The 18,137-nt window shown below is 37.5% G+C and overlaps 1 protein-coding gene and 2 long non-coding RNA genes across 3 annotated transcripts; 2 read left to right on the forward strand and 1 right to left on the reverse strand.

The window, feature by feature from the left end:
- The first annotated feature begins 3,324 nt into the window (after positions 1-3,324).
- On the forward strand, positions 3,325-4,619 carry LOC126625706 (uncharacterized). The gene is made up of 2 exons (XR_007624448.1): positions 3,325-3,567; positions 4,419-4,619. It is a non-coding gene; the product is annotated as an uncharacterized LOC126625706 (long non-coding RNA).
- Positions 4,620-4,745: 126 nt separating this feature from the next.
- LOC126625704 (uncharacterized) lies at positions 4,746-5,717 on the reverse strand. Its single transcript, XM_050294766.1, has 2 exons — positions 5,413-5,717; positions 4,746-5,323 (listed from the first exon to the last, which is right to left on the reverse strand). Exons 1-2 carry the CDS (start codon positions 5,680-5,682, stop codon positions 5,036-5,038), a joined length of 558 nt encoding a protein of 185 aa, XP_050150723.1. The 5' UTR covers positions 5,683-5,717; the 3' UTR covers positions 4,746-5,035.
- A 7,624-nt stretch (positions 5,718-13,341) lies between these two features.
- On the forward strand, positions 13,342-14,044 carry LOC126625708 (uncharacterized). The gene is made up of 2 exons (XR_007624449.1): positions 13,342-13,676; positions 13,774-14,044. It is a non-coding gene; the product is annotated as an uncharacterized LOC126625708 (long non-coding RNA).
- Positions 14,045-18,137: the final 4,093 nt, after the last annotated feature.

The following is an 18,137-nucleotide window of genomic DNA, read 5'->3' on the forward strand; positions in this document are numbered from 1 at the left end:
TAACAGTGATAGACCCAATGAATAGTAATTGCATCCCTAAAAAATATGATGGCACAAACTATCTCCACTCCTACAAAATGTGCTAGCACCCAGCCCATTTAAAATATTATTAATTTTTTTATAAAATAATAAATAAATAAAATTAGTTTTAATTTTGGATAGGATTTTTAACCAATCTTGTCACACCACGTGTCATTATCCAAAAGTACTATTTTGTGGATAGATGTTCGATAGTATTTCAACCAATCCCGACGCGTCATGTGTCACTATCTGTTTACAATAATTTAACCAAGATTTCAATCAGATTTTCAACCAATATGGTCACTCCACGTGTCATTATCCGAACGTACTATTTTATGGATAGATTTTCGATAAGATTTTCAACCAATCCCGACGCGCCACGTGTCACTATTTGTTTACTATAATTTAGCCAAGATTTTGATCAGATTCCCAACCAATCACGTAGTTCCACGTGGCATTGTTTAGAACCTCATCCCTTCTTTTTTTGTCCATATAAACCCTACATCCATCCTCATTCATACACCAAACCCAATCCTTCTTTTTTAGCTCAAAATCCTTCTTCATTGTTTTTAAATCTTGAGGTCTTGCAATGTCTTCTTCAAGGAGATTGTATGAAATCGATGAGCACCAGAAAAACTTGTTGGCACAACAGGAAGAATTGTTCAATGTGGAGGAAGGTGGAGATGAGGCTTTCGCAATTGAAAAGGATGACAATGATGAAGATAAAAGGCAGAGGGCCTCACATTCCCGTTATGTCATGGAAGCTGTGGGTTAGATAGCCAAACCCATACGTGCCATAAACTTCGATAGAAGGAGGGAAAGACAAGGTAAAGATCTCTTGGAAGATTATTTTATCTCCAACAGTGTATTCCCTAATCATATTTTTAGACGTCATTTTAGAATGCAACGAAGTTTATTCGACAAAATCATGAGTGTTGTTTGCAACCATGATCCATACTTTGTGAAAGAAAAAAAAGATGCTTTTCATGTTCTAGGTCTTCTTCTTACATAAAAAATTACGGTTGCCTTGCGGATGCTTGCATACGGAGCATCTGCAGATCAAGTGGATGAGAGAGTGAGGATCAGAAAAACAACTGTTCTGGAGTCCCTGATGCAGTTTTGCTCTGCAAGCGAAGCCCTGTACACCAATGAGTACCTCCAAAAACCCACGCCAAGGGACATGCAAAGGCTTCTGAAGAAGGGTGAGATGCGAGGCTTTCCTAGCATGATTGGAAACATCGATTGCATACACTGGACTTGGAATAATTGTCCAAGTACGTGGCAAGGAGTTTATGGCAACAGAAAATGAGCCAAAAGTATCATTTTGGAAGCAATGACTTCATTTGATACATGGATTTGGCATGCTTTTTTGGTGCTCCAGGAGCTCAAAATGACCTCAATGTTGAGTGAATGGCCATAAATACGAAAAAGCATACTACCTAGCAAACGGCATTTACCCAAGGTGGTCAACGTTTGTCAAAACAGTGCCACATCTACAAAGTGAAAAAGAAAAACACTTCACAAAATGTCAAGAGGGGTGTAGGAAGGATGTGGAGCGTTGTTTTGGTATCATGCAAGCTCATTGGGCGATTGTCAGGGCTGCTACCAGAATGTTTCCTATTGAGGATCTTCAATCCATTATGATGATGTGTATCATCCTCCACAACATGATTGTGGAAGATGAGTATGATTATGATGTCGTCAACGAATACGAGCCAAACACGATGAACAACTCCAAAACATGTATCTATTATGCTCATGACCACACTGAAGATCTTATGCAACACGAGCCATTGGAACGGGATGGAAGTTACAATCACTTGATCGTGGAGCGGTACATAAATATGCAACTACCATACTGGCACTTAACCCATCAAACTGACTTGATTGAGCACTAGTGGAGATTGCAATAAGGTGAAGATTAAAAGGAGCTTGTGGTGGAAGAATAAAGTTATTAGTTTATGTAATTTAAGTTTATATAATTTGGGACTAAAAATAAAGTTATTCATGTGTTTTAAGTTTATTTGGTACTAAAAATAAATAAGAAATAACATCCATTACTAAAAAAAAAAAGAAATTACATCTATTACTAAAAATAAAAAAGAAATTACATAAAGTACTAAAAATAAATAAGAAATTACATAAAGTACTAAAATAAATAAGAAATTACATCTATTGCTAAAAATAAATAAGAAATTACATCTATTACTAAAAATAAATAAGAAATTACATAAAGTACTAAAAATAAATAAGAAATTACATCTAGTACTAAAAATAAATAAGAAATTATACAAAGTCTGATGAGCTAGGATATGTGGTGCTAGGATCTTCGTTGCTAGGATATGTAGTGCTAAAACCTCCTCGACTTGTTTCCTCGTCTCTTGCACGTGTCACAGCCCGTCCCGGGATTTTCTTATTAAGGACGTGAAATGACGGATTTACCCTTAGCGGGTATTAAGGTATGTGTGTGTGTGATGTTATTTGGATTAACTTTATATAAGTTTTGGAAAAATATATTTAAATTGGGATGGATTAAAATTAATGGTTTTGTAAATTTGTATGGTTAGGGTTTGATGTTGGGTTTGTTTGGAGACCACACACACACCCTCGGGACATTTCCCTTTTCCTCCCCCTCTTTCCCGTGTCTCTCTCTCTCCTCCCTCACGACCCTCTCTCACTCTTTCTCACCCAAAACGTACGGCTCACACCCAAAATCCCCCAAAACTCAGTGGATCGAAGCAACCAAGGGAATTCTAAGCTTATAGTGAGCTTAGTGAGGTCCCAAGGAAGCTCGGAGTGCTTCGTTTGAAGGATTTGGAAGTCAGGATCACGAGGGTGAGTTTGGTGAAGGTGTTGTGAAGGAACCACTCCGTAGAAGAAGCTACTTGGGAGACAGAAGATCGTATGAGAGAGATGTACCCAAGATTATTCTATGGGTATTAAGTGGTTTAATTGATTATGGGAATTTCAGGGACGAAATTCTATAAGGAGGGGAGATTGTCACAGCCCGTCCCGGGATTTTCTTATTAAGGACGTGAAATGACGGATTTACCCTTAGCGGGTATTAAGGTATGTCTGTGTGTGACGTTATTTGGATTAACTTTATATAAGTTTTGGAAAAATATATTTAAATTGGGATGGATTAAAATTAATGGTTTTGTAAATTTGTATGGTTAGGGTTTGATGTTGGGTTTGTTTGGAGACCACACACACACCCTCGGGACATTTCCCTTTTCCTCCCCCTCTTTCCCGTGTCTCTCTCTCTCCTCCCTCACAACCCTCTCTCACTCTCTCTCACCCAAAACGTACGGCTCACACCCAAAATCCCCCAAAACTCAGTGGATCGAAGCAACCAAGGGAATTCTAAGCTTATAGTGAGCTTAGTGAGGTCCCAAGGAAGCTTGGAGTGCTTCGTTTGAAGGATTTGGACGTCGGGATCACGAGGGTTGAGTTTGGCCGGTTTTGCTTGGATTTTTCCGGTGACACCTATCCCGAGGACGAGCGCATCCAGAGACGTCACGGGGGTTACGACCCATCGACTTATCAGTAAGTGGGCAGTTTTGTTTTCGTATTACCTATATACAACTGTTTTCCCAGAAAATGCGTTTATATGAAAATTATGATTTAAATTGCCATGCATGCAAATGTTGAGATATTTAGTTTGATAATTGATGCATATATATGTTAATTGACGCGGTGGACGCACAGGTGAGTTTTTATATTATTCAGATGAGTTATTTTATGAGAATTGCATTGAAAGCTCATAACCTGCACCCTAGGTGTTAGTGCTTATATTATTATTCACCACACCGCACGCTCGCCTTGGATCCAAGTAGGTGGATGTCGTACAAACCATGTGAGGGTTCCGACATGCTAGTCGTATAGATCACTAGATGTGATTCCGACTAGTGGGTGACCTTAGTTATGCGTGCTGATGATTGATGAGAGAAGCACTATAGCGTATTTATACACCTTTCATCGTACAGACTACTATACGTAGTTCCGAGTGATGTGCAGTGTAGTGTCGTACAGCTCACAATTGGTGACTCCGGCAGGGCCGTATAGGTCACTGTGGTGACTCCGGCTGAGTGGGATGTTAAGCTTTAGAATCAGCCGTACAGGACCATTGTAAGGTCTCCGGTTGATTTATTATTTCACCTGATTGATATTGATGCATTTCTGATTATATTTGGCATGGCGTGGCATTTTATTTCTGAGATGTTATGTTGATGGATATGAGCTGAGTTTTGATGATATGTGTATATATATGTTTATATACTATTTTTCTGGGAAAGTATACAGGTTTTACGGTGAGGGGTTAGAAATGTTTTAAATGAAATGTTTTGGAAAATCTTTGATTTTACTGACCCACTCATCTTTGTTTTGCGCCCCTCCAGGTTCTAGTTAGCAGTTGGTGGCTCTCGAGGTCTTTTTCCGGCATTCTGACAGACGCTCTACATGTAGGACCCACCTGCGGGTGTTGTACTTCTATTTTGGTCCTACTTGACTGCACTTAAACCTATGCTCTGAATTTATGTGTTTACCTTATAACTCATCCTTTTACTCTAGTAGGTGGTTCTACTAGAGATTGGTTTGAATTCCTTCATATTCTGTTATATCTTGTTTCCGTGTCGCACTTTTGGTTACGTCACGCTCACGTGACGGCCAGCACGCCTTGATCCTCTGGGTCGGGGTGTGTCAGCACGCCTCCTTCGCACCAAGTCTTTTTTTTTCCGATGTCCAAAAATATTTAGAATTCGGAAACATTCCTTCTAGAAGCTTGTTCATAATGTCACGATCTGCTTGAGCCATCATTTCTTCTCTAACCAGTTGGCTTTCTTGATTAAGTATTTCTCTGTCTTTCATTAGCCGCATCACGTCTCTCAGTAGCTCCTAAGATTGTTTCCATAGCCGTAGCTTTTGCCTCATCTCTAGCCGCTTCTCGTGTCATGTTCAATTCACCTTGGCGCGCAAGTTTGTCCATATATTTTGTGTAGTCATTTTTGGAAGAACTTCACTTTTTCTTTGCAGCCTTTTTACCTTGAGGCCTTAGGGACCAACGAGTCGGCTGCGTCTCCGGCACTTCTTCAGGCATCCATTCCGTCTCTTCAAATGTGTTGTCTTCCTGTTCCACCGAGTGTGCTTCTGGCGAATTGTGTAGAGGAATGTCATGCATGACAACTTCTGGACCGATTGGCACAATTTTGTATCTGGGACAATCTTTGACAATTTCCCAACATTCCCATTTGTTGAATGATTTGTTGCTGTTCTTCGCATTGTAGAATGTTTGTGCTTGCAGTGTCTATAAAATGTGGGTGTAACACAAATAAATAAATAAATAAAAATATTGATGCGGATGTAACACAAATAAATAAATAAAAATATTGTCACCTGATCCACTAAACTTGTCCTACTACGCAGATTACTGGATGCATGAGAGAGAGCGTTTTTCCAACAAGTAAACGCTATGTTGAGTTTTTTCCAACGACCTTGAAGACCTTGACTACTTCTTGTGCGATCTCCAAGCTTCTCACAAAACTCTTCCCTAATCATACCCCACATTTCTCGCAACTCCATCTCATTACCCGTAAGCAGGTCATGAGTAATGTGAACCCAACATTGACACAAAGTAACATCTTCGATGAGCTTCCACGTAGCCATTTTTTCCACAAAAAAATATATGAAAGCTTTGGTTGAAAGTGTTGAAAATATTGTAATGTGGTGTAAGGTGGAAGATAATGGCTAAGTATTTATAAAAAAATATAATTTAAATTAAAAAAAAATTGTATTTTTAAACAATTTTTAATAATTTTAATTAACTTAATTAATCTGGACCGTGGATTTGAAAAGGATTCAAATCCAACAGCCTAGATGTTACGTGAGCCAACGCTCATAATCCTGACTGTTTTTTTTTTTTAATGAAAATTGTCGACCGTTGATCTTGGATCGGACAACCCAGAAAGCACCACGTCAACTAGCCATTAGGTTCGAAATTCAAATTTTTTTTACCGTTGGAAATCCAACGACCCATAACGAGCCACGTGGCCACTCACGGGTGCAAATTGGCGCGCTACAACGACAGGCCCCACCGCCTTTTTTTTGTCAGGGACACGCCCCCACTCGTGGGTGTTTCACACGCACCTAACGCAAAAAAAATTTCAATGGCCCTTGACATCAGGCTGAATGCAAACCTGACGTCAGATGGCCCATCCCATAGCTCAACACATTTTGGGCTGGCCTGGAGACTGGCTTAGGTTGGGTGCCAGCCTATTCGCCTGGGCTGGAGCAAAAAATTGGGAGGCTGGCCTATTTGTGTGCTGTGAGCCGGCCTACCCACATGGGGTGGACTAGCTCTTATTTTGTGAAGAGAAATTACTAACTTTAAACTTTTCTGAAAAACGGTGCCACTTATCTATAAACATATAGGATTTTCCCTTGTTAATCTTCGTGAATTGTCATAACCAACTAGGATATCCGCTTCCTAGTGGTCTTAGACGAGAATTGAGTGATACAGTTGCATTGGAGATATGTTGATGTTATTTAATTTTTTTATGAACTCGTCTATTTTCCGAAGAAAGATGGAAGAAGAAATATTTTGTTAAATTGTTTAGAACTAAGTTTTTTTTTTCCAACCCAAAAAATTGAGATGGGGCACCCTTCATCAAATTCGCCACTGAATATGTTGAAGAAGCTAAAAAGAGTGTAAAATCACCTGTTGTACGCCTAATTTACTGAACAATATAAAGGGTAGAGAGGGGTGTGGCACAGAAAGAGAAATGTATTTGTGAGGTGTGTTATGTCACCCCATTGTGCCTTTATTTATGGTAGTAGAAAGGTAAATTCCTTACCCCCAATATGATTACAACTCTAATAGGATAAATCTAATATAAGAGATATGGTAGAATCCCATAGGGATATCCTATATGTTAGGATATACACAATCACATTTCTAATCTAATAGGAGTGCAACACTCTCTTACTTTTGATACTTCCGTTTCATTTTTTTTTTTTCTTCTTTGAAGAATTGTTTCTTTCCTTTTCTTTCTATCAAAGGAAAATGAGTGGTTTGTGAGGTTGCGTCTCTTTTATATATCCATCAATAGTTTTCAAACCCTAGAACATGTATTGTGTGTTCTAAATTTTGTGTCTTTGTTTTGGTTAAGGACGGGCATCCATCCCTTTGTAAACTCGTAATGTCTACAAGCACTCTATGGTTAAGGATGGGCATTCATCCCTTCGTAAACTCGTAATGTCTACAAGTATTCTACATAAATAGCAAGGAAGAATATCACATGGCAGCCTAATTTCGGTTGGACGTCTTGCTCGAGTTTCTTTTTTGGTAGCTCAGATCCACAACACCTATCCATGTAAGGAGAGAAATAAAGAGGACTTTTGTGGTGTTTGAGGGGGAGGAAAGGTGTGGGAGGGACTGGAAGAAGGAACTTTCTCTCCAATTTAGGAACTGTAGTTGACAGAAACTCTTTGAGACTAATAAACTCAACTAAAATAATTATACAAATACTTTTATAATTCATTATAATTACAAGATTGCCACTCAATCCTACCATATTTTTCGACTAGCCAATTTTTTTGGGTCAACTAGCCGATCAATTTTTCCAGCGACCGACCGATCAATTTTTCCAATCTGAAGGTCACTGTCCAACAATGACTTTCAAAACATACATGCAAACCATGTCTCAAAACAAAATTAAAACCTTCCATGTAATTTTTTGGATTAACTACCTAAACCCCCCCCCCCCCACAACCTTTTAATGTCATTCTGATTTGGTCTCAATCTTTTTAAACATTCCAAACAAGTACCAAACCTATTGAAAATGTAACCTCCATTAAGCCCCAGTTAAAAGTATATTAAATTAGCTTGGGCTTACTTTGTCTCCAAAATCAATAGAAGGTCATGGAAGCATAGCCTCCACCAACTAATGGTCACTACGACCCCCATCATGCCATCACCTCCAAACCCAACACAAAACCATCAACTCCACCCTACAACTCAAGCCGCTAGCATCGAGAAGAAGGTCATGGAGATTGCTAAAATGATATGAACTATCATGATGCGGCCACCGCCATCTTTACCACCCACAAAGAAGAACCCAAAGTTTTACGAACTGAGAATCGGCGAATAAGGAAAACACATAAACAGAAACAAGTTCCTTGAAAACCTATCTGAATTCTTAACTCTCTTCTTTGTTAGGTGATTGCCCTCCTATTGTAATTTCAATTTGGATCCATTTTCGATTCAATTCAATAGCTGTTTGATCATTGGATTCCATATTATATCATCTATGTTTCAAATTTAGATTTTGAGGCGACTAATATTAATGTTGACCATAATATACATCATTGGTAGGGTTTGAATAATATATGTTGATAAATTACCTGGAACTTAACGGTTGTGACATCTTCAATAGGTTGGCCCCTTATTTGGAATATTTAAAAAGACTGAGATCAATTTAGAATGACACTAAAAGGTTAAGGAGTTTTAAGTACTTAATCCTTTTTTTTTTAGGAAAACTAATGAAAAGGGCTTGAAAAATTTGAGTTTTAACGATAAAGACAAAATAAAGGGTAAAGTGAATAGTACAAAGATTGATTTTTTAGTGTAAAAATATAATTTTTCGTTAAATTGAACAGTACTGGGAGCTTTTCGTTAAAGTTCCCATTCTATTCTTCATAAAGAAAAAGTGTAAACATAACCAAAGTTTAAACAATGAGAATAGTGCAGCCCCTAAAATGAAGTACATGATGATCCAATTTGGGTCTATAAACCAGATAAAAAATCAGTAGCCCAAAAGCAACCATTGGGCTGATAATGATCCATGATACTTGGGAGTTTTGCATGGCCTTTCACAGCCTTATTTTTGGAATTTACTAGCACAACTTCCCTTTTCCATTTTATTCTTTTAATATTTCCCCCTCCACTTCATCCTTTTTAGCTTTTGGTGATTTCCTTGGTGATGATTAAAATCCTAATGACCCAACCAAGCATAAGACAATAAAACAATAAGCTCCTTTTCTTTTATTTCTTGGTCACTTGTCTTCTGCAAGGGAAAATATTTTGTCGCCACTTCATCCAGCATACTAGTATTTGAGATACGTTTTTACTCATTATTAATATATTATTGAAAATATATTTTGACTTAATCGTACTAGATACAGATTTACTAAAAATTTCTCTCTTTAAATAAAAGTATTTTTCCATAAAAAAAAAATTAAAAAAAAAACATGACATCTTGAAAATTCGGCATGCGGGAACTTCCACTTCCAACTAGACCTGTAAACGGGTCGGGTTTATTGGGTTTGGGTCGGGTTCAACCCGATCCGTTAAGTTAACGGGTCACCCGAATCCAACCCGTTAAGCTAACGGGTCACCCGAACCCGACCCGTTAAGCAACGGGTCACCCATTTCACCCGTTAACACCCGTTAACAATTATTATTATTATTTTTTTGCATAAAGTTTATTTTTTGTTATTAAGACTTTACTAAAATTACTAAAATATCCTCAACTAACGGGTGCTAACGGGTGTTAACGGGTCCTAACGGGTCTAACGGGTTGACCCAAAGTGACCCATTATTTAACGGGTTGTTAACGGGTTCACCCGTTAGCGACCCGACCCGTTAAGCATCCACCCAAATACAAATATTAACGAGTTGGGTCGAATCGGGTTAACGGGTTGGGTTCAAAATGCCAGGCCTGCTTCCAACCCTCTGACAATCGATCAACATCAGATCATTAAGTAAGAAGGCCTCCATTACTTAAACGGTCATTAAAATCAAAGATGTCTGTCTTTACTGTAGTTAGTGGCTGATGGAAGGCTTGTGGGGAACTAAATTAACGAAAGATTACGCTTAGGCATTTTGTTAATTAACGAAAGCTGCCTACCAAATACCAACCGCCATTCGGGACCCACCGGATTACCTTGTAAATTTACTAATATAAGAAAATTTCTGTTTACCAAATCATACCATCACAAAATTGTCCCAAGTACATGCACATCCTCGCCGACCCCTATAAAAATCTTTCTTTATGTTTGAACTTTGATGACGTCATGATTTCAAACAAAAAAACCTTTGTGGACCATTTCTGAGCATATAGGGGGCGTTTGTTTGCCCTTCTTAACCTTCACTGGATTAGATTGGATTAATTATTAATGTAGTCTTGTGTTTGGTGGCTTGTGGGACTAACATTAATGGCACTAGGTGGGACTCGCTTTCACAAACGACTTCACTAGCCGGTCTTAGCGAGAGACCTCGAAACCCACAAGACTAGCTAAGACCTTCCATCGTCCTCTCTTGCCTTTGTCCACTCTCGCTGCATCCTTTATCACCTTCGTCTGCTCAGCTGCTTTGGGTTCATCAACCTCGATTTTCGACAGCATGGGCTTCAATGAAAGCTGGAACTTGGAAGATAGAAAATTTTCGACGGCTGGGTTCATCCATCTATGTCTCTAATTTTTTACGGCATCGACCTCGACCTCGATTTTTTAAGGTTGGGTTCATCCATCTCTATCTCCAATTTTCGACAGCATCGACCTCGACCTTGATTTTTTACGGCTGGGTTCATCCATCTCTGTCTCCAATTTTCAATTTCTTAAATCTAATTCGCAATTTTTCCCAAATTTTCATTAGGAAAATAGAAAATTTGGATCTGCATTTCTTGTCAAGTTTTAGAATATTCTGGTCAAGCATCAAGAGTTAACTCGAATTTGGGGATTAGATTAGGGAGAAAATTACAATCACAATTGAAGAAGCAAATTATGTAGGAAATTTGTTTGGGATTGTGGGAAGAAAATTGCAATTGGTTGTTGCTGCTTGTAATTTCCAACGACGAAGAAGAAGAAAGAGTCCCTACTTGTAATTTCCAGCGAAGAAGAAGAAGAAGAAGAAAGAGTCCTTGTTTGGACCCAATTTGAGTCGTTTGTGCTAATTTGGTGTCAGATTTGTGAATTGCATGTTGAAAATTTTCTATCCTACTTCTTAGTCTGACACTACACCAAACGTTTCACTAAGTAAATCCAGCTTAGTCTAGTCTAAGCTAGTCCAGCTTAGTCCATGAAGCTAGTCTAGTCTAAGATAGTCCAGTGCAACAAACGCACCCCTAGTGGATACCTAGAGAATCTTGCCGACATCTGTTGAAAATTTTGTCTACATATGTTGATAACTATTGTGATCCATAAAGGCTTGTTAAAGGGTGTTGGTAAAAAAGATGTTGAGTCATGTTGAAGACTGTCAAAACTTATCATTTAAGGCATATCATCGAGCACTTGGTGCGTATAATAGAATCTCATACAAAACAAGAGAAAAGAAAGATATAAGAACGATAGAAACAAAAAAGGAGGATGGAGATGTTCTATTTCAATGCTACTGACTCCCTATTTAGTTTGGCATGACTGTTTATATGAGTCAAATTTGAATACACAAATAAATATACACGAGGGTTTTGAAAATGTAAAGGTCATGAGCAACCAATGAACCGATGTTGATTCCACTAATAGGACCTCACAGTGCTGATTTCATTACACACACAAATATTTATAAACTTAAGGCTTGTTCATAAGAGAGATTTATTCTTGCAATGAAAGTTTTTTTTATCAATATTAATGAATGAATGAATTAGATTAGATGGTACTTTATCACATGGAGTCTAATATTATGTTCAACTAAAGGTATGTAGCTAATGACCGACCTATTGGTTCGAGATCCCAAACGCAATTTTGCACAAACAAATGTAGGGTCGGTGAGAGTATCGTGGTCCATCACCATGGCAAGGTGGGAAAATGCCTAACTTGGGGATTATATATTCAGACAAACTGTATGAAGAAGAAAAATTGAGTCTACAACGAATCACTGCGTTACTTTACCGTTTTGTACTTTTTTCGTAACATTTATCAGTCTACAATGTCCTTTGATAATCAAAGTTGTTTGTTTTTAAGTCTATTGTAAAATGTTGTAAAACAAATAGAAGAAAGGAAAAATTACACATATAGTTGTTGACCCTAAAAACTACCAAGCCTACGTGGCGCGCAGGCCGAGTAACTAATGAGCTAACTACGTCATTCGATTAATGCGGGGCATGCCAACTCGTCGGCCGAGTTCGGCCGAGGAGTAAAATATGTTGATGTTGCGTTGGGTGCGCTGCTGAGTTCTCTGCTATTGTGGTCGAGGAAGGAACACTCTCGACCTTCAGGTTCTAGAGCCTGAAGACAAGGCTGCTAGTTTTACGAAGTTCACAAATCATCAGCATCGGATTCAGTCATGGTGATTATATTCATAAGAGTATAAGCACGCCAAATTGACACCAGACTATATGGACACAAGTATTCAAAGCAATGTACGTTTAATCATAAATGTGGTTCGGCCGTCAGAATGCCGAACTCTAAATCCAACTTATGAGTATCCAATCATAAAATAACTAGGCGTTCAATGCACCGAGTCTGGTGATTCGTAACACCTTACTTCACCGAGAAGGTTCGTGAGATGACCTCTGCCAATAATGATTTGCAAACCCTTCTCGACCGAGACTTGGATAGATAACCAGTTGGCCTTGACGCAGTGCTGTTTATCCAACTGAAGGTGCTTCGCGGTTGGCTGATTCTACGACAACAGTGTTGTTTATCCAAACTGAATATGTTCGTCGGTTACCTTCATAGTGCTTTTTATCCAAACTGAAGATGTGTCGGCGAAAAAGAAAATAAAAATCTCAAGGTTGTTGAGAGGTTTCACGTAAAACGAGAGTTTGCGCAGGGCAGTTTGTGTGTTAAATTGGATGGGGCCTTGAATGATGCACTCCTCCCTCTATTTATATTAGCAAACCTGCTTCTGATCAAATCAAAACTATACTCGGATTAGGACTCCTTACCCCGATCCAATCTTATCTCGCCCAATCCTACTCCTATTAGGACTTTGAACTCAACCCCTTATCAGGCCGCATTCATTCCTAAGTTTCAGCATCTTCATCCTACCGAGACTCCTTATTGTATCAAGATTCAACTACCCCATCCTGATAGGACACGGTCGGCCCCTGAGCAAGCTTCTAGGCCAAGAACAATTCTAAACTCAGCCCAAACCAGTATTTTGGGCCCAAACAATAGTACACTTTTAATACTTAATTTTTTTTTTATTGAGACAACACTTTTTAAACATTTCAAAAAGAAACAAAAGTTAATACAAGTGAAAAATGACATCATTAACTTTTTTTTTTCTAAAATGTAAATTACAAAATTACTCTTGATAGTGGTAAATTTTTTCACACACATTTATCTCCGTCATCCTTTATCGTTGCTACCTTCTCTCATTTTCTCTACAATTCCCTCACGCGCCATCGCCTCACATTCAAAACCCTTTGCCTCCACTTCCAAACCCTCACTTATGGCGATGAAGGACCGGCCTCCTTCATCCTACAGCTCCGTCACCACCCCTAATTATACCTCCCTTGTTTAAATTGGCTCCAAGCTCCAGGAAAAACCAGACTGTTGATGCCGCTGCTGCTCTCAATCGGAGGAGCAACACCAGTGGTGCTCTGGCGTAACAGTAGTAGGAGTAGTTGCATAAACCCAAGCTTCAGCAGACTTCTGTTTACGACGACAACGTTTCCGATGAAGGCCTTGATCGCAAAGTTGAGTTGTCACCGCATCCGGTGAGGTTTCTATGTGGATTGTGTACTCGTAGAGTTGTTAATTGAGAAGTCTGTGTGTTTACTAAGTGTGAATTGGTGGTGATTGGGTTTCAATTAGGGCTCAACAGCTGATCACATTGATGACATAATTAGTCTTGTTTTATAAGATCTTATTAAAATTTGAGGGAAGATCAACAGCTGATGTCAACTCACTCTCAAGGCTAATGCTCAGGTGAATATTCATCTTCAGTTTAAATTGTTCCTTCTTTTCTTCTTGTGTAGAAAAAATGTGGAAGTAGCGATGTAACCCATTTATTTTAGTGTACTAGGTTGCCTTCAGCTTCGTTAAACTCTCCAAGTTTAGTTTTAGAAGTACACGGTGGTTCTCATCTCATGTGTCATATGGATATAGTGCTCCTATGATTACACAGGGTTCAGACTCACCAATTTCTCCAAAATAACGACCTAATGTGAAGCAATAAGAAAGACTTGTTCGTATTGGTGCAAGGTCACCTACCAAAAAAAAAAGTGAATACAACAAACTATCAGGCAATAAGAAAGACTTGTGCAGGTTGGTGCAGAAGTTAGACTCTAATGTTTTGAAGAGGTGGATGTGTGGTTCATTTTTTTTAGTTTTTAATTTGGTTGTTGATTGACTCGCGTACTCAGTGTGACGTGTATGTAATTTTGTTCATGTTGTACATATTGAAAATTGATTCTTCTAAAAACTATATAAAATGGTTGTACTAAAAAATATATATATATATAATAATTTATATATTTGAAACTGATTCTGCAAAAATGGTCGAGGATGGGCTGAACTGATTCTGGAACAATGGTCGAGGACGAGTTGAACTAATTCTGCAAATATGGTCAAAGATAGGTTGAACTGATTCTGCAAAAATGGTCGAAGATGAGTTGGACTGATTCTGAAAAAATGATCAAAGACGGATTGAACTAATTTTGTAAAATTGGTTAAAAACAGGTTAAACGGATTCTGCAAAAATAATCGAAGATGGGTTGAACTGATTGATTTTGCAAAATTGATAAAAGACAAGTTGACCTAATTATGCAAAAATGGTTGAGGATGGATTGAAGTGATTCTGCAAAAATGGTTGAAGATAGATGAACTAATTCTATAAGAATGGTCGACGACGGGTTGAACTGATTCTACAAAAATTATCGAGAACGGGTTGAACTGATTCTGCAAAAATAGTCAATGACGGGTTGAACTGATTCTAGTAATAAAGGATACAAACTAATTTTGCATAAAATTTCAAAACTGATTCTGCAAAAATAGTTGAGGATAAGCTTATGACACATATTAATTTTGTTGGATTTGTAAGGGTTGGATTCTATTAACAGCCCTAAAGCATAGGAGTATAGCTGATATTTTAAAACATTGTTTTCATGTTTTTGGTCTGGGCTTTAGTTGTTTTTATGTTTTTGTCTCTCATTAACATGTTAAAAAACTAGTGGCGGTTCTTGAAATATAGTGAAAGTTTTGTCTCTATATATAAAGCTTCCTAGAAGAAACTAGTGTTTTTTAGAGTAAATAAAATGCTTAAATTACCACATCACGTTTTTTAGAGTAAATAAATTATCATACTGTTAATTGAAGAGTTATGTTTTCCTAAATTGTATGGTTCCAGAAAATTGTTTTCAATCACCATCAATCTTAATCTAACAACGTAGGAAAAATTACAATAAAAATGTTAAATGATCATCTACTGAGTATTTAGCTCGAACGACGATTGACCACAATTTCTTTGGATCATAGAGTTAAAGAGAACGAGACTGATTAATTGAAAGAAGAACTAGAATGATTAATTGAAGGATAATTTTTTAATTAAATATTCTTTTTGCATAAATTGTAATATCCCACATCGCTCAGGGGAGTGATCTTTAAATATATATTCCCATCCCTACCTAGCACGAGGCCTTTTGGGAGTTCACTGGCTTCGAGTTCCGTAGGAACTCCAAAGTTAAGCGAGTAGGAGGCCAGAGCACTCCCAGGATGGGTGACCTACTGGGAAGTTACTCGTGAGTTCCCATAAACAAAACCGTGAGGGCGTAGTCGGGGCTCAAAGCGTACAATATCGTGCTACGGTGGTGGAGCGGGCCCGGGAAGTGGTCTGCCCCGGGCCGGGATGTGACATAAATAATCTTTAATTAAATTTCATTAAACATTTGGCCATATATTATTTAACAATTAACGAACAAATTATGTGAGACTAGTACGAAATCGTGATAAAAAAAATTAAAAAAAAAAAACTGAGAGACTTGAAAATACAAAATGTAAATTATCTAACATTTTATTATCGTTTGTCCAACAAGTTGACAAAAGAAAATGGAATCTTGATTCTTAATTCCAAGTCTATTGCTAAACAAGTGGCAGAAGCAGCAGCACTGCAATGTTCCGAATAGGGATAAGCACCGGTTATGGCGAGCAGGTAACCGCAGTTATTTACTCATAACCATTTATGTTAATACCCGCATAACCGTTTACCCATTGGGTAATTGCATAAACGATTATACTCATACCCATAACCGTTTATAAACGGTTAACCATACCCATAACCGTGTACCCATTTACCCATAATCGTTTGCCCATTTAACCATAACTGTTTATCCATTTACTCATTTTTGAACCCGTTTATCTTTTTTTTTTTACCCATTTATCCCTTTTTTTCACTCGTCTACATGTTTTGTTTTAACAACTTGAAAATTACAAAAGAAAAATTTGTCATCATTTTAGTTTTCTGACAATTAAACACCATTATAAGTACATTTTAGCATGCATTTCCCTATTTTAATCATTTAAGTCCTCATATAATTCCAATAATTGAAATAATAGTTTACGAACGATATTTTTCTGCTACACCCAAGCAAGTCTTTAATTATAATTCATATAATTACAAAGTAAAACTTCTAAAAACAGAAAGTAGTCATTATCTTGAATACCAGATGATTCAATGCTCCAGGATATTCTGAAACTAAACACTTTTGAACACTAATGCTTTAGCACGTTCAATCATAAAGTCTCATCGATTCATTGTCACCAAAAGAGGCCTACAAAAGAAATATATAAATTGAATTAGTATCCCATTTAGGAACATCGACACCATTTGTGTGGGTGTAGTTGGTTTCCTCCCTCCATTTTGGTATTGACTTCATTTTTCTATGCAAATATATGTAGTTGATTTTGGGTGACAATGACCCTTTTGTTTGACATTGTGTAATTGTAGTAAAAAATTACTCTTTGTTTTTCTGCTGCTCATTAGATTTCATCATCAAAATCATTCAACTTTCCTGGATTAGTTTGATAGCCTCATAATTATGCTCTTAAATTCTTTTTTTGTTTTTTAGATACTTTGCATTATCTGTTGTTTATAAACTGAAAGTTTCAATATGTGAAGGTTTGGGCGTATGTCAAGAAGAGCATCATGGCTTGGACTTATGCTTCAAGAAAACTCATGACTCATCTGTAATAGAAAATTTTAGGGTTTTTAATTTTTTTTTTAATTTTACATATATTAAATTAAATAGGTAAATAGGTACCCGTTATCATCCCGGGTAATACCTATAACCGCTCATTTAAATTTCACAGATAAACGGTTATAGTTCGTCTAAACGGTTACCTATAACCGTAATAGTGAACTTTAAATAGGCAGGTAACCGCGGTTACCCAAACTCATGGGTATTTTGCCCATCCCTAGCTCCAAAAGTCCCAATGTCGGCAAACGTGACAATCTCCGAACAGCCTCTCATGATTGGTAATGTTCTAAAAAAATGTTAAGGAGACTTTCTAAAATGAAAGAGGATCATTTTAGATTCTTTTTATGAGGATTCCGGAGATCTTCAAATCGTGTTCGTTCATCGTATATCATGCGGTCAGTTTCATCAAGTATTTTTCATATTTAATTTTAAATAAAATTATTTAAAATGATTTCTAACCGCACGATGTACTATGAACGGACACGATTTGAGGATTCTCATTCTTCTCAAGTTACTTTCTTTATAAATTTTGTGCTATTTTATAATTTAATGTTTATTTCTGTATCAAAATTATAAAACATTATACATAAAACATGAGGTGATACTAAATTCATGAAGAGTCTTTTGATAGAGTTCCTTTATCATTTCTCAAAATTTCATTACAAACCTTGAACCTTCCATTCTAGTCTTCTCAACCAAACGTGACTCAACACTGTGGTAGGGACCCAACGTTAGCCAATTACTATGTTCGGACGGTGAATTGAAAGAGACGTAAACCTGCCTGAGCCCGTACCCTTGAAGTTGAAGCACTCAGCTTAAGCATGCGCACGCCTTGAGGAGCCAAGGACAAGGTACAAAAAACATGGACGACTTTAGAGTCTCACAGTTGGTTATGTGTTTTAACAGAAATTTTATTTAAACCCAAATAACCTTACTCTACATCCAATTTAAATTTTAAATGTGAATGATCTTTTTTATCTTATT

The sequence above is a fragment of the Malus sylvestris genome, chromosome 6, assembly GCF_916048215.2.
Source record: "Malus sylvestris chromosome 6, drMalSylv7.2, whole genome shotgun sequence".
Classification (NCBI taxonomy): Eukaryota; Viridiplantae; Streptophyta; class Magnoliopsida; order Rosales; family Rosaceae; genus Malus; species Malus sylvestris.